A 13,418-nucleotide genomic window follows, 5' to 3' on the forward strand; every position below is an offset into this window, starting at 1 on the left:
ACGAACGGGTGATCAGATCTTAATGAAATTTAACATTTGGAAGGATATCGTGTCTCAGAGCTCTTATTTTAAATCCTGACCGGATCTGGTGACATTGGGGGGAGTTGGGGTGGGGGACCTAAAATCTTGAAAAAACGCTTAGAGTGGAGGGATCGGGATGAAAATTGGTGGGAAAAATAAGCACAAGTCCTAGATACGTGATTGATATAACCGGAACGGATCCGCTCTCTTTGGGGAGTTGGGGGTGGTTAATTCTGAAAAATTAGAAAAATGGGTTATTTTAAAATTACGAAGGAGAGATCGGATTTTAAAGAAATATGATGTTTGGAAAGATATCTTGTCTCAGAGCTCTTATTTTAAATCCCGACTGGACCTGGTGACTTTGGGGGAGTTGGGGGGGGACCTAAAATCTTGGAAAACGATTAGAGTGGAGGGATCGGAATGAAACTTGGTGGGAAAAATAATCACAAGTGCTAGATACGTGATTGACATAACCGGAACAGATCCGCTCTCTTTGGGGGAGTTGGGTGGAGGATTAACTCTGAAAAATTAGAAAAATGAGGTATTTTTAAAAGGAATGATCAGATGTTAATGAAATTTGATGTTTGAGAGGGTATCGTGTTTCAGCGTTTTCATTTGAAATCCCGACCGGATCCGGTAACATTGGGGGGAGTTGGGGAAGGGAGCCTAAAATCCTGGAAAACGCTTAGAGTGGAGGGATCGGGATGAAACTTGGTGGGAAAAAATAATCACAAGTCCTAGATACGTGATTGACATAACCGGAACAGATCCGCTCTCTTTGGGGGAGTTGGGTGGAGGATTAATTCTGAAAATTTAGAAAAAATGAGGTATTTTTAACTTACGAAGGAGTGATCGGATCTTAATGAAATTTGATGTTTGGAAGGATGTTGTGTCTCAGAGCTCTTATCTGAAATCCCGACCGGATCCGGTGACATTGGGGGGAGCTGGGGGGCTAAAATCTTGGAAAACGCTTAGAGTGGAGGGATTTGGATGAAACTCGGTGGGAAAAATAGGCACAAGTCCTAAATACGTGATTGACATAACCGGAACGGATCCGTTCTCTTTGGGGGAATTGGGGGGGGGTTAATTCTAAAAAATTAGAAAAAATAAGGTATTTTAACTTACGATTGAGTAATCGGATCTTAATGAAATTTAATATTTAGAAGGACCTCGTAACTCAGATCTCTTATTTTAAATCCCGACCTGATCCAGTGTCATTGGGGGGGGGAGACCGGAAATCTTTGAAAACGCTTAAAGCGGAGAGATCAGGATGAAACTTGGTGGGAAGAATAAGCACAAGTCCAAGATACGTGACTGACATAACCGGACTGGATTCGCTGTCTTTGGTGGATTGGGGGGGGGGGAGTAATTTGGAAAAATTAGAAAAATTGAGGTATTTTTAACTTAAGAACGGGTGACCGAATCTTAATGAAATCTGATCTTTAGAAGGAACTCATGTCTCAGAGCTCTTATTCAAGTCCTGACCAGATCTGTTGACATTGGGAGGAGTTGGAGGGGGAAACCGGAAATCTTAGAAAACACTTATAAATGTCGTATAATACGTGATTGACATAACCGAACTGGAGCCGCTCTCTTTGGAGGAGTTAGGGGGTGGGGTTCAGTGCTTTGGCCAATTTGGTGCTTCTGGACGTGTTAGGACGATGAAAATTGGTAGGAGTGTCAGAGGGCTGTACAAATTGACTTGATAAAGTCGTTTTCCCCGATTCGACCATCTGAGGGGCTGAAGGGAGAGGAAAAATTAGAAAAATTGAGGTATTTTTAACTTACGAGATGGTGATCGGATCTTAATGAATTTTGATATTTAGAAGGACCTTGTGACTCAGAGCTCTTATCTTAAATTCCGAATAGTATTAAGCCTCTGATTTTGCTTTTAAAGCAATCTATTGATTCTTAGAATTTTGCTAGAGCTCATACCATATGAGCTCTTGGCTCTTCCGACCTCGTCACAAGTGCCATATGAGCTCTTAGCTGTTGTTTTTTAATGTGGTTAATTATTATTATTTGTTATTGATTGTTATTAATTGTTTTGAATATGATATCCTTGCTATGCTGTAATTTTACATTTTAATGGTATGTTATAATTTAGGCTCAGAGGACAAACGACGAAATGCAGAATTTAGGTAATCTTCATTGTACAAAAGTATCGTGTGAATTGAAAATGTCGCGTTCCCTAGTACGTATAACTGACATTCAGTCTACGCTCCAAGAGCAAAGGTAAGATTTCTTTTTCCAGTAAGTTAACGTTTTTCAGATAAGATTCATTTTGGTTGAATCTCTCAATAGCGATTGATCGCTAATTTCGGCACTCATCATTCTTGTTCAAATAAAATTAAACATGGAACTACTAGAAACCAGAGCCGTGTAGTACTAGCTAAGTAGCTGCTGATATCAGTCAGATGGTAATTTTTGTCAATTTGCTATGGGTTGGGATAGATATAGAGGAAAATTAGGGAAAGATAAAACGGAAAAAAATTAAGGAATTGTAGTGCTTCTTTCCGCTATTTTATGCACCTCACGTTTTCACTGACTCCTTGGTCGTATCTAGGGGGAGGAGTGGTTTGAACCCCCGCCCTTAAAATCTTTGTCTTACTACTAAACACGTAACAAAAATACACGTAAATAAGTTTTGTTTGTCCCCTTTCCCCCGAACAAATATCCTAGATACGGCCTTGACTAACTGGACCAAGTATAATGATGTAGAGATTTTTCCTCCTCTATTTACCAGGGGTTTAATTTGCTATGGGGTAGGGGACGATTGCTCCCTCCAGACCTCAGTTTAACCCCCTTCCCATCGGTCTCAGTTTGCCTCTCAGCTGAAATTCCGTTTTTAAAAAAAAAAAAGTTTTAACTAACGTAAGCCTGCATTATTCAAGCATCCAGAGAAACAGGTTAGTTTTCTTTAGTATATTTTTGCCCTTATGGTACTATTTGGCTCATTTTTCACTGTCATTTTTTCTTGATTTGGAAAAATTCTCTTAAACTTGCCCCCTCCCCCCCCCCAGGATTTTGACGAAATTACGACACTGCGATTTCTTCATATCTAGCGCCCTGTATCACGAAGTGACTACATTCTTTTACACTACCCTGCAATTTAAATTACCAAAATTATAATATTTTTTGTTTATTGATATTATTTGCAACTCCTAGTAGCTTTTATGTGTTTATAAGATTCAAATAATCAATCCAGTCAAATAAAACAAAAGTTTTATTTGTCCCCCCTTTCCCGAGCAAATATCCTAGATACGGCCTTGACTAACTGGACCAAGTATAATTGATGTAGAGGTTTTTCCTCCTCTATTTACCAGGGGTTTAATTTGCTATGGGATAGGGGACAACTGCTCCCTCCAGACCTCAGTTTAACCCCCCTCGCCTCGGTCTCAGTTTGCCTCTCAGCTGAAATTCCGTTTCTGAAAAAGAAAAAAAAATTCTGCTTGGGAGGAAGGCTCGAGGGAATGGGTCTTCAAACAATCGAGCTTCCAGCCATTGCAAAGCCTACGTTCTCGGTGTCTCTGTTATGATTTTGATTAATTTCTTTTTCTTTTTTGCTATCATTAAAAATTTCTGCTCTTATCTTGTAATTAATCTTCTTCTTTTTTTATTACTCCACATTCTATTGTACCGTTTTTTTCCTTATTGTGGGCCATAAATAGATATTGTTAGAATCTGGACGATGCCTAACTTGAACGCTTGTATCCCTATTTCAGACTGCAAAATCATCATTCCAGGCACTTCTTGACTTGTAACAAATCAACATAGTTGATTAATGGGAAATCATATGTGGGACTGACTGTAGTGACATTTTTGAGAGAAGTAGATGGGGGAGGGGCTCGATGATAATGATACAGGCCATGTCATCACCCTAGCCTTTGAATAAAACACGCCTCTATCAATCTTATTCTTCTGCATTATCTACCATTCTTCACCAATATGCCCTGACAAGCTGCTATTATTTCCTCATAGGCTCTAGAAATAGGAATGGAATTTCCCAGTCGTGAGTGAAACAAATTAGATTTATTAATGATGTTCAAGATAATGAAAATTATATGATAAAGATGATGGTTATAATGATGATGAATAACTAGGGACAATGGATAATGATAATTAAATAATAACAAATCAAATCATTAAAGGATTAATGATGTACATATAGGTTTCCCAAGAAATTCAAATTTCTATTTAGGATCTAGTTATGTCGTTCTTACCAACGAAAAAGGAAGATGTTACTCATTAAAATAAATTCTTTGTTTCATTTTTTTTAATTATATTTTTTTACGGTTGTTTCTAATGTTTTTTTTTAAATAGCTACTCCATTTAATTTTTTTAATATTTATTATCACTATATTTTATTAAACTATTTTTCTTTTTCTAGGTTATTATTTTTACGGCAGCAGATAAAGGAATTAGATGGAATGAAATCATTGTCTTTTTCGTTTACATAGATAAAGTATCAACTTATTCTTTTTTTCGGTTTTCGTTTGCCTCCTTGCAGAAGAAAGGCGTTTGATAAGCTATTCCAAAAAACGGTAGTGATTTATAAATATGGTGAATTTTCCTGCTCATTTTTTCTCTGCACGGTTTTTGTTGTGCACAGAATGGCGTGATTTGATTGGTCAGTATGGTTTTGTCATCCTGCTTTCTCCTTGAAATTGACCAATAGAATTTTGAGAAAAATTTAATTACTGCCTGGATTGGTCACTGAGAATATAATGGGATGAGTGAATGGATGTTCAAAACTTAAGGCCAAGTGATGACAGAAAGTGAATGAATAGCACTGGTAATAAATAAACTTCGTTATTTTTTTTTGTATTATCTGGTACTGCAATGAATGGCACAGTGACAAAGTGATTCATTACTTATCGTTTTCTATTGTTTTTGTTTATATTGATTTCTCATTCAAAACCTCAAGAAAAATGTTCCCTTGTAATTGATACGGGGTGAGTGAATTGTATTCATAATTTAAGGGTTAAAGATGACAGAAAATAAGTAGGCAGCAGTAATGAATTAGCTTTGATTCATGTTTTTCTTTTGTTTTTATTATTATTTTTATTTATTTTTTTTATTATTTATATTATTATTAATTTTTATTATTAATTTATTTTATTAATTATAATTAATATTATAAGTTATTTATAATATTTCATTAATAACTTATAATTATGAATAATATAATTAATAATTAATTATAATATACAATATAATTAATAATTTATTTTATTTATTATTTTGTTAATTATTAATTTATTTTATTTTAATTATTAATTTAGTATTACTAATTTTTATTATTATATTATTATTGTTATTGTTATTATCTTGATGATGGAATGAATTGAATTGGGACAATAATCGATGCACTATCAGTCATTTTTTGAAAATTAATTTCTCATTCAAAACATTATGGACGTAGATTTTTTTTAACTCATATGGGGTGTATTGTCTATAAGATTTAAAGCCGAGTGGAGACAGAAAGTGAATAGATCATAGTAAAAAAGATAGATCTGGTTCAAGGAGTAATGTAATGAATTCAGTTGTGACCAAACAATAGATTATTAATTCTATTTTAGAATTTAGTTGTTATTCAAAATCTCGTGGAAATAGTTATCTGCAGTTAATATCCCCTAATAATTTACGTTCAAAAAGGAAAAAAAAACAAAATCATCCAGAGGAGAGAATATAAAAAAGGCCAAGCCTTTACCAGACGTCAAGAAAAATGACAATGAAACTTGAATCCAAACTTTTGCATATATTTTTTTTTCTTTCGAGAGGGAACTTTTGTGATGATAATGCTTAGATTCCATCGTATGTTAACCTTAGGTATAAAAAGAATGGCTTCATTTATTTCTTCGTTTTTGTTATGCTTAGAAATTTGGCTAAGTTTCTACAAATTCGTAGAAAAAAGCTAAATTTCTACGACTACAAATTTGACTTGACTATTTTGGATTGGTAGTGCGTTCCCCTTTAATTTTAATATAATCTTCGATTTGAAACCACTCTGAATCAATTTTACCTGATGCATCATAAAACTAGTATCTTCAAAAAATTATTTTTTGCTAATGTCATCCCATAACGACAAGCGGATGTTAACAGTGTAAAGCGATGAAGCAGATATCCATGATCTATCTTAATTTATTCAATATTTTTTGTGAGCTGTTCAGAAGCTATCCATGTATTAACTGCCCTCTTTAAAGTATTGACAATTTAAAGTTAAAATATTAACTTGATTATAGCTCTGTGTGATTCCATGGAATTCTCCTAAAAATAAGCATTAATCCCCGAAAACATCCTCATTGAAAATTTTGACTCCCTCCGTAATATTTCTTGCGGACGATTCAGCCTTAAAAACTTTCCTTGTCATACTTGCATTTGAAAAAGACTTTAATTTCTAATTTTTTGGATCACTCTAGAAATCCCCTTTTCCATGGAAATTTTCCCTCGAAATCCAAACCAGCTAAAATATCCGTCGCACAGTTCCTTCAGAACATCTCCACAACCAAAAGTGGGTTGGCAAAGAGAAAGTAAGACAAACAAAATTAATTTCGTATAGGAATTCTGCCACCCCTCCCCCCAGTCTCCTGGGAAGTTAAACCTGAGAAATTTCCTTTCCCACATAAAAATTCTCCCCGTGGAAGCCCATCTCGAGCATGAATTTAGATATCGGTCAAAAAGATCCCCCTCAGATTGTAAAAAATTGGTGGTTAACAATTTACTTTATTTAGTTTCAACTCAGCTCCCCAACCTCAACCCTTCTTCCTTATACGAAGGGAAAGAATCGCGTGACAGAAATATTTGCTGGGGCGCTATTGATGCTCCACTAAAGCTCGTAATTTAAACAAGTTGTTTATCTTCATTGACACTTTTTATAGTTGTTTGAATGATTAATTTTATTGATTTGGCGTTTGAATGGGGTCATTTATATCTAGAAGTAATCGTTTGTTAATATGATTGAAGGGGAATACCCATACTCAAGGTCGTGGTTAATGGTCTGCTGGTTAGTGTGTTTTGTCTCAGTTGGTTTGTTCGCTTTATCCAGAAATTTCCCTTTTCTTTTTTGTTGTATTTTATGACGCTCATCCAATTGAAAAATATCAGTCCGCCCAAAATTTTGAGATGACAATCTGAAAGCTCTTAGCTAGTAGCCAGAACTCCTTTTTTTTCTATATCAGGATGTATTGGCTGTGGTAATTAGATAGGTGTTATTTTACATGACCTAATTAAATTGACGGTGTGGTACTGCTTCGACTGTCCGTGAATTTTTCGGAGCTTCCCAGAATATCTCCAACAGAAAATTGGGGTCTCAATTGATATACAAGTGTTAGCACGGAATATTAATTGTTAGTTTTCGTCTCGTGTTAATTTCTAGGGAGGTTTCAGAGGATTTGGATAAATTTGAGCAAGATCCCCTCTCCAAAAAAAAAAAAAAAAAAAATATCAGAGACAGTGGAACCAGTGCATACAATTTAAAGGGAAGCGTTAATTAAAAAAACCGTTGTTTCTCAAATATAAGCGTTGGTATTGGTGATGGAAATGATTTTTGTGTTAGGATAGCGCATCGAATGTCAAACCAAAGGTGATATTTATTTCTTGGTTATTTCTTTTATTGGCCTTTATTTTTTTATTCTCAACATAATGATATTTACATCTAATTATTGTAACCCAAAAAGAGCAGATCTTCATATCTTTAAGCAGGAAAATCTTAATATCTTTTGCCTTTTGAATCATTTTGAATTTTGTTCTTCTTTCTTTTTCAAGCTTACACAATACAGCAAGATTAAATTGAATATTAATAGCTTCAGTTTCCCCTTATTACTGTGAGGAAATGAAGGGGGACATAACACCCGCCACATAATGGACTAATGGGGTTTGAGCCGCGGACTCTGTTCCTTGAAAGGTGCTGCCCGATTAAAAATCTTATGTACATCTTATGTCTATACTAAAATTGTTATACAAAAATCTTATGTCTATTAAGCAAATTCATTGCACTATTTTTTTGAGAAAGAAAAGCGGATGTTTTCAAAAAAAATCTAAAACATCTAGATATTTTAAGAACCCAAAGAGGTGCTTTCAAGTGAGCCGAACCAGTGTGGTTTGTCTAAGAGTTGTAATACATCTGTGTTACAAAATACGTCACGTAGCGCCTTTTTAATTACTACAGCCGATCTATAGTCAGGCAGAGTTGTTAATCGTAGAAGAATATAATATGTTTTTTTTTTTTTTTTTTTTTTTTTTTTTTTTTTATAGATGATTTAAGGAGCATAAATGCCGATTTAGCACTTGAGAGTTAAGAAGAAAAATATTTAACTATAAAATTAAAGAACATTGGTCAAAAGTAGAACTTAAAATGCAGATATTTAAAAAAAAATTATGTATAAACCCTACTCAAAAAGAAAATAATAGAACAAAAAAAAAGAAAATAAAATCAAAAAATTTTAGTATAATTTGAATAAAGATTTATTTAAAACCTGATAATTAAACATTTGCCTCTAAAACCCTAGACGTTACAAGTTTAAGTACAAGTCTAGTTCAAATACTATGTAGGACTTAAGCTTTATGTTTTGAGAAACATTATGCCTATCATTTTTTTTTAATAAATGTGTATTTTCAAATATTCATTCTCTTTTTTAACAAATTTTCAATCTGCATAAGCCCAGTCTATTATGCCCCATTGAACATGCCCTAAAGCTAATTATTTATTTCTTGAGAAAGAAATCGTCCATCGTTTTTGGTCAAACATACAAGTTCAGAGATTTTGTCAATGCAAGTGTTAATTTCTCGTCTTTTTTAGACAGTGTTATTTGCAAATCTCGAAACCCTATGCCAGTTTTCCAGTTTTTGACCAATAGACCTTTCCACAATTTCTAGTTGGTAATTGAAATTGACGACGACCTTCAAGAAGCAGAAAAGGATGGATTGATTTAGAAATCACTGTAAAAAGATAGAAAATTATGCTAAAACAATTGTTTATGTTTAAGGCGATTTTTACGACAAAAGCAACCTTACAGAAATAATACACGTGGATTTTAGTAAGTTCCTCTTGTATATGTCATTTTGCGTTTTATTCCCTTTTTTGTGGAAGACGCCCTCTAAAATGAAAATTTCTGGAAGAGGCTATGATCAATCCTGGACGAGATCATGGCCATTCAGTGAAGGATACAGAATTCGGGGGGAAAGGGTCAGTTCGCTCGAATTGTATAATGGATTTGTATAAACATTGGTAAAAGCGGCACTAAATTAAGTTGCATTCAAGTGAAGGGGGATAATGATTGGGTAGATTGGGTCTGGGTAGATCATTTCCCATGATCTGGGTAGATCATTTCTTGATCTACCCAGTTTAATAAGGCTTCATCACTGCATATAATCGTTCTTATCTTTTCTCATGACAACGAAAAAGGTTGTTATTCTTATACACAATTATAGGTAGGGCTCTTTCGTGATTATAACTTTTTTGGCAAAAAATTTCCTTGTTGATCATGTTCACGTGGGTCCTTTACTATTAATTCCCCTTTTCCTCATCATCATTAATTTCTACGTAATTTTATTATTAAATAATTTTTAACCGTTTAATCATGCCATTTATTTGTAAAACTTAAAATTACGGTCTTGCTTTAATGAATTTTCAACTTTCTTGTAAAATTTTACACTAAATATTTTGTAATCATTGATGATGGTGAAGAAACGGGATGGGATAGGCTCATCTAAGGTAATTTCCAAATGTTGCTGTTCTCGTCTAAGGTAAACTTTGGACGCCCACTGGTATATTCTCGATCTGGCAACACTTGGTTTAAATCTCTTGCCCAAATTATGAGAAGCTTTTAGTTGTGCTTTCTATTTTCTTTCTTATTCTGTGATTTTTCTTTGTTACGGTTTGTATTTTGGTTCAAGTGCATTTGACTTAGGTTACGGTAATTCAAAATGCATTGTGTTACAAGTCTTAAAATATTAAGGAAGAGCTTTTTTTTCTTTCTTTTTTTGGCTTTGCTTTGCTTTTGCCATCATTAAGGATCAGTGGTTTGTTTATACAGTAGGAGCTTTCTAAGCATCCGAAATCTGTTAAAAATAAACAAATCGAAGAGAGAAAAAATTGGTATTAATTAAATAAAACAGTTGAACAAAAGAAATATCAACAACAAAACTTTAAATAACAAAAATCCGAATATTTCGTGTCCACGTCCTAGAGGCTTTACCAACAGGAAAAAAAGCAAAGAAATTAAAGTTAAATCATCTAAAGAAAAAGACAAAAACAAGACACAATAGAAAAAAACTCATGTCTTAATTACTTACAAAATACTTCAAAAACTATAAATATCTGAATAATTATAGAAAAGACAAAAGAATTTCTCTAGTACACTAGCCTCTATAAAATTAGATATTTAATTAGATATAAATTTAGATATTAGAAATAGATATTTCTCCTCTATAAACTCAGATTGGCAAATGAGATTAGTAAAAATTAAATACTTTAAAAATAATTCTGATGCCAAAATGTTTTTTTGCCAATTCTTTAAATGAATGATGAAAAAGAGTAAGACGTATTTTTGAAGAAAAAAACTAAAACTTTCAAATATCTAAATGAGGTAGAAAAAAAAATCAAGTTAATTAGTCAGTAAAATTTGTCTATTTTAAGGGGAACCGCAGATCCAAGTTCTTCAAAAAAAAAAAAAAAAAAAAAAAAAAAAAATCATAACGCCAATTGAATTACCGCCACCAACGTCTACTTTTTGTAACAAAAGAAAATATCGTTGTTTTTTTTCTGTCCTTCATTGGCTTAAAGTTTAGTATTGATAGAAAGAGTACTTTTATTATGAAATAATCGAGTCCATTTTTTGTCGTCTGTCTTGTTTTTGAAGTTAAGATTAAATAGCCATGTCGAAATTCTTCTAGTTTTTACCTTATTCTTATTTATACACAGACCAATGTTACTTGAACAATTAAAATTTTCTGTACACGACTATTCTCAACCAAGGCGTCCTTAGACTATCTGTTGGATAGGGGCTAACTTTCTGGAAGGTGGTGGTAAAGGTTTTACCAAAATTACGCTGGAAGGGTTGACGACTATCATTAGAGTTTAAAATTTGTGTAAAATTAATAAATGTCCAACAATATAAAAGTGCAGATAAAGAAATAAAGAAGTCTGCAAGAGGGGGGGGGGGAACAAGTAAGCATACATCAAGAACTTGGCCACAGAAGCTGAACGAGTTGCAGGTCGTCGAAACAGTAGAACTGTGTACATATTCATAAAAAAAGATAGTAGGCGCCCCAGCAGCCATTTGTCCATTTATCAAAGACATAAATGATCAGCTTCTAAGCAGTCAAGAAGAAGTGATTGAACGGTGGAGACAATATTTCGCTTGTGTTTGCAGCTAACTTATCCCCCACGAACCCATTGACATCCATGATACGCCACTCTTTAATCTTAATCAAGGTCAAATTCTTTACGAAATCCTCAAAGAATGGGAAAGCAACTGGCCACGACGGATTTACACCTGAACTAGTTATAATGGCAGAAAGGCTATCCAATTGGAAGTAGAGTTGTCTGCCAAATAATATTAAAAAGAATTCAAGACAAGTAGATTCTGTGGTAAGAGATGAACAGTATGGTTTTCGGCCAAATTCATCGTCTTGCGACCTTATCTTTACCCTTTGGGTACTGCTTGAAGAATCCAATGAATGGGATAATTTCTCCTAAATGGTGTTTTCGGCGATGGTGATTCCAATGCGGCAGTTTGCATTCCGACCCATGGCATTTTGATAGAGTTTGAGGCCATTTTTCGAAATACCCCCACAATTTTGTTTTCGCAACGAACTTCAACATTATTCGGTTAATTAATCATTGAGATTAATTGAAATAATAGTTATCATTCCTAAACCAACTTCAAATGGCGACTCTTCCTCGCTTGACATTTTCTAAATTTTGAAATTTCCTGTTATAATGGGGTAGTGTTTGTTCTTAATTAGGTTGCAACCCTGACTTTCAAACAGTTCGTAGTAATGAATTTTCAGAAACAAACTGCAAGTAAAGAGCGAGCCTTGTCAATTGAAACTGGAAGTCGAAAAAAAAGAAAATTTGATATAAAAAAGTAGCTATCGAAGCTAATTTCAAATAACTGTTACTTTCCATCCCCCCTCCCCACAAGTATCCGTAGAATTGAAACCCTTCTTGTAAATATACCAAGAGTGTTTTCAGCTTGAATTGAAGATTGAGAAAATATTTGTGAAAGAATATGTAAGTAAGATTGTATCTGATTCAAGGACAGACAACGTAATCATTAGCTTTTGTCACCAAGGATGGCTAAGTTATCATTGTTTTATTTTAACTTAACCCCTCCCCCTTGATTTCAGTTTATTATACTAAAAGTGAACACATGAATCTTCTAGGACCCTTTGAGTAGTTTATGTGGGAGAGAATTTTGCCTTTATCCCCAAACAAAAGTGTTTTGGGGATGTGCCTAGCCACTTGAGATTCCAGGAAGTTCGCATTGATACTCAGCACGACACTTACCGCCAAAACTTAAAATAGTATTCTAGGTTTTGGTATCATCGCTAAGTTTTGGTACAATGATTTTTTTTTCTGATCGTGATAACATTACATTATGGATCCCACATCATTCATAACATGTCGGTCCCTGACTCAAAATTAAAGAGCTTTTATAGAGTAGTCTAACCCACAACCTCAGTTGACAATATTAGCTATATGAAATTATGCCCTCTGTCGTTATTTAGTACCCTATTATAACATAATAAAAAAAAAAAACACGCCATGTTGGTTGAATTGCTCCCTTTTCTTTAGCCTTCATCTATGTGAGGCACGTACACAGGTATATAGGGAATCGTGCATATCTTGAGATTTGTTGGGGGGGGGGGCTTAGCCAAAAATGACCGGTAGAAAAAAAAACACATCTCTTCTAGCGTATATTGATAGTTACACAGGAAAAGTTGAGAAGATTAATAATAATTCATTATCACTCCTTTCAACCATACTTGGAAACATGAAGTCTTAAGCTTTTTTTTCTTTTTTTTACGGACAATTGGAAAGCAAACTAATCAATTGAAGTGCAAAAGAAAGGGTTTCCATGGATAAACTATTTTCATTGGCTGATTTTTAGTTATTTTGTCCGCAAAACTCTTGATAGGAACTGAGCTTTACAACTATCTTATCAGAAAGATGGAAAATCATAATATCCCATCTTCAATATATTTACAATAATTGTGTGGTAACTTTTTTCTCATTTAAAGAGGGAGTTCAGAGTAGGTAAGCACGTTCCGAATAGTTAGTGGAGGACGACTATCCTGAAGTCACGTAACATTGCAGCTTACCATTTTCCCTTATAAATCTCTGGTGTTTGTGGTTCCTTAACGCAGTCGGTAGGCTGACATACAAGCTG

The 13,418-nt window shown here is 34.0% G+C and overlaps 1 protein-coding gene across 1 annotated transcript in view; it reads left to right on the plus strand.

Moving 5' to 3' along the window:
* The window catches only part of LOC136028078 (WW domain-containing adapter protein with coiled-coil-like), a 35,797-nt gene extending 24,813 nt beyond the window's left edge, over nucleotides 1–10,984 (plus strand). The window contains exons 6-7 of the mRNA XM_065705686.1: nucleotides 2,129–2,256; nucleotides 4,412–10,984. Coding sequence (XP_065561758.1) covers nucleotides 2,129–2,256; nucleotides 4,412–4,481 — 198 coding nt within the window. The 3' untranslated portion in view covers nucleotides 4,482–10,984. The remainder of the gene's footprint in view (nucleotides 1–2,128; nucleotides 2,257–4,411) is intronic.
* Nucleotides 10,985–13,418: the final 2,434 nt, after the last annotated feature.

Source organism: Artemia franciscana, chromosome 6, assembly GCF_032884065.1.
Source record: "Artemia franciscana chromosome 6, ASM3288406v1, whole genome shotgun sequence".
Taxonomy (NCBI): Eukaryota; Metazoa; Arthropoda; class Branchiopoda; order Anostraca; family Artemiidae; genus Artemia; species Artemia franciscana.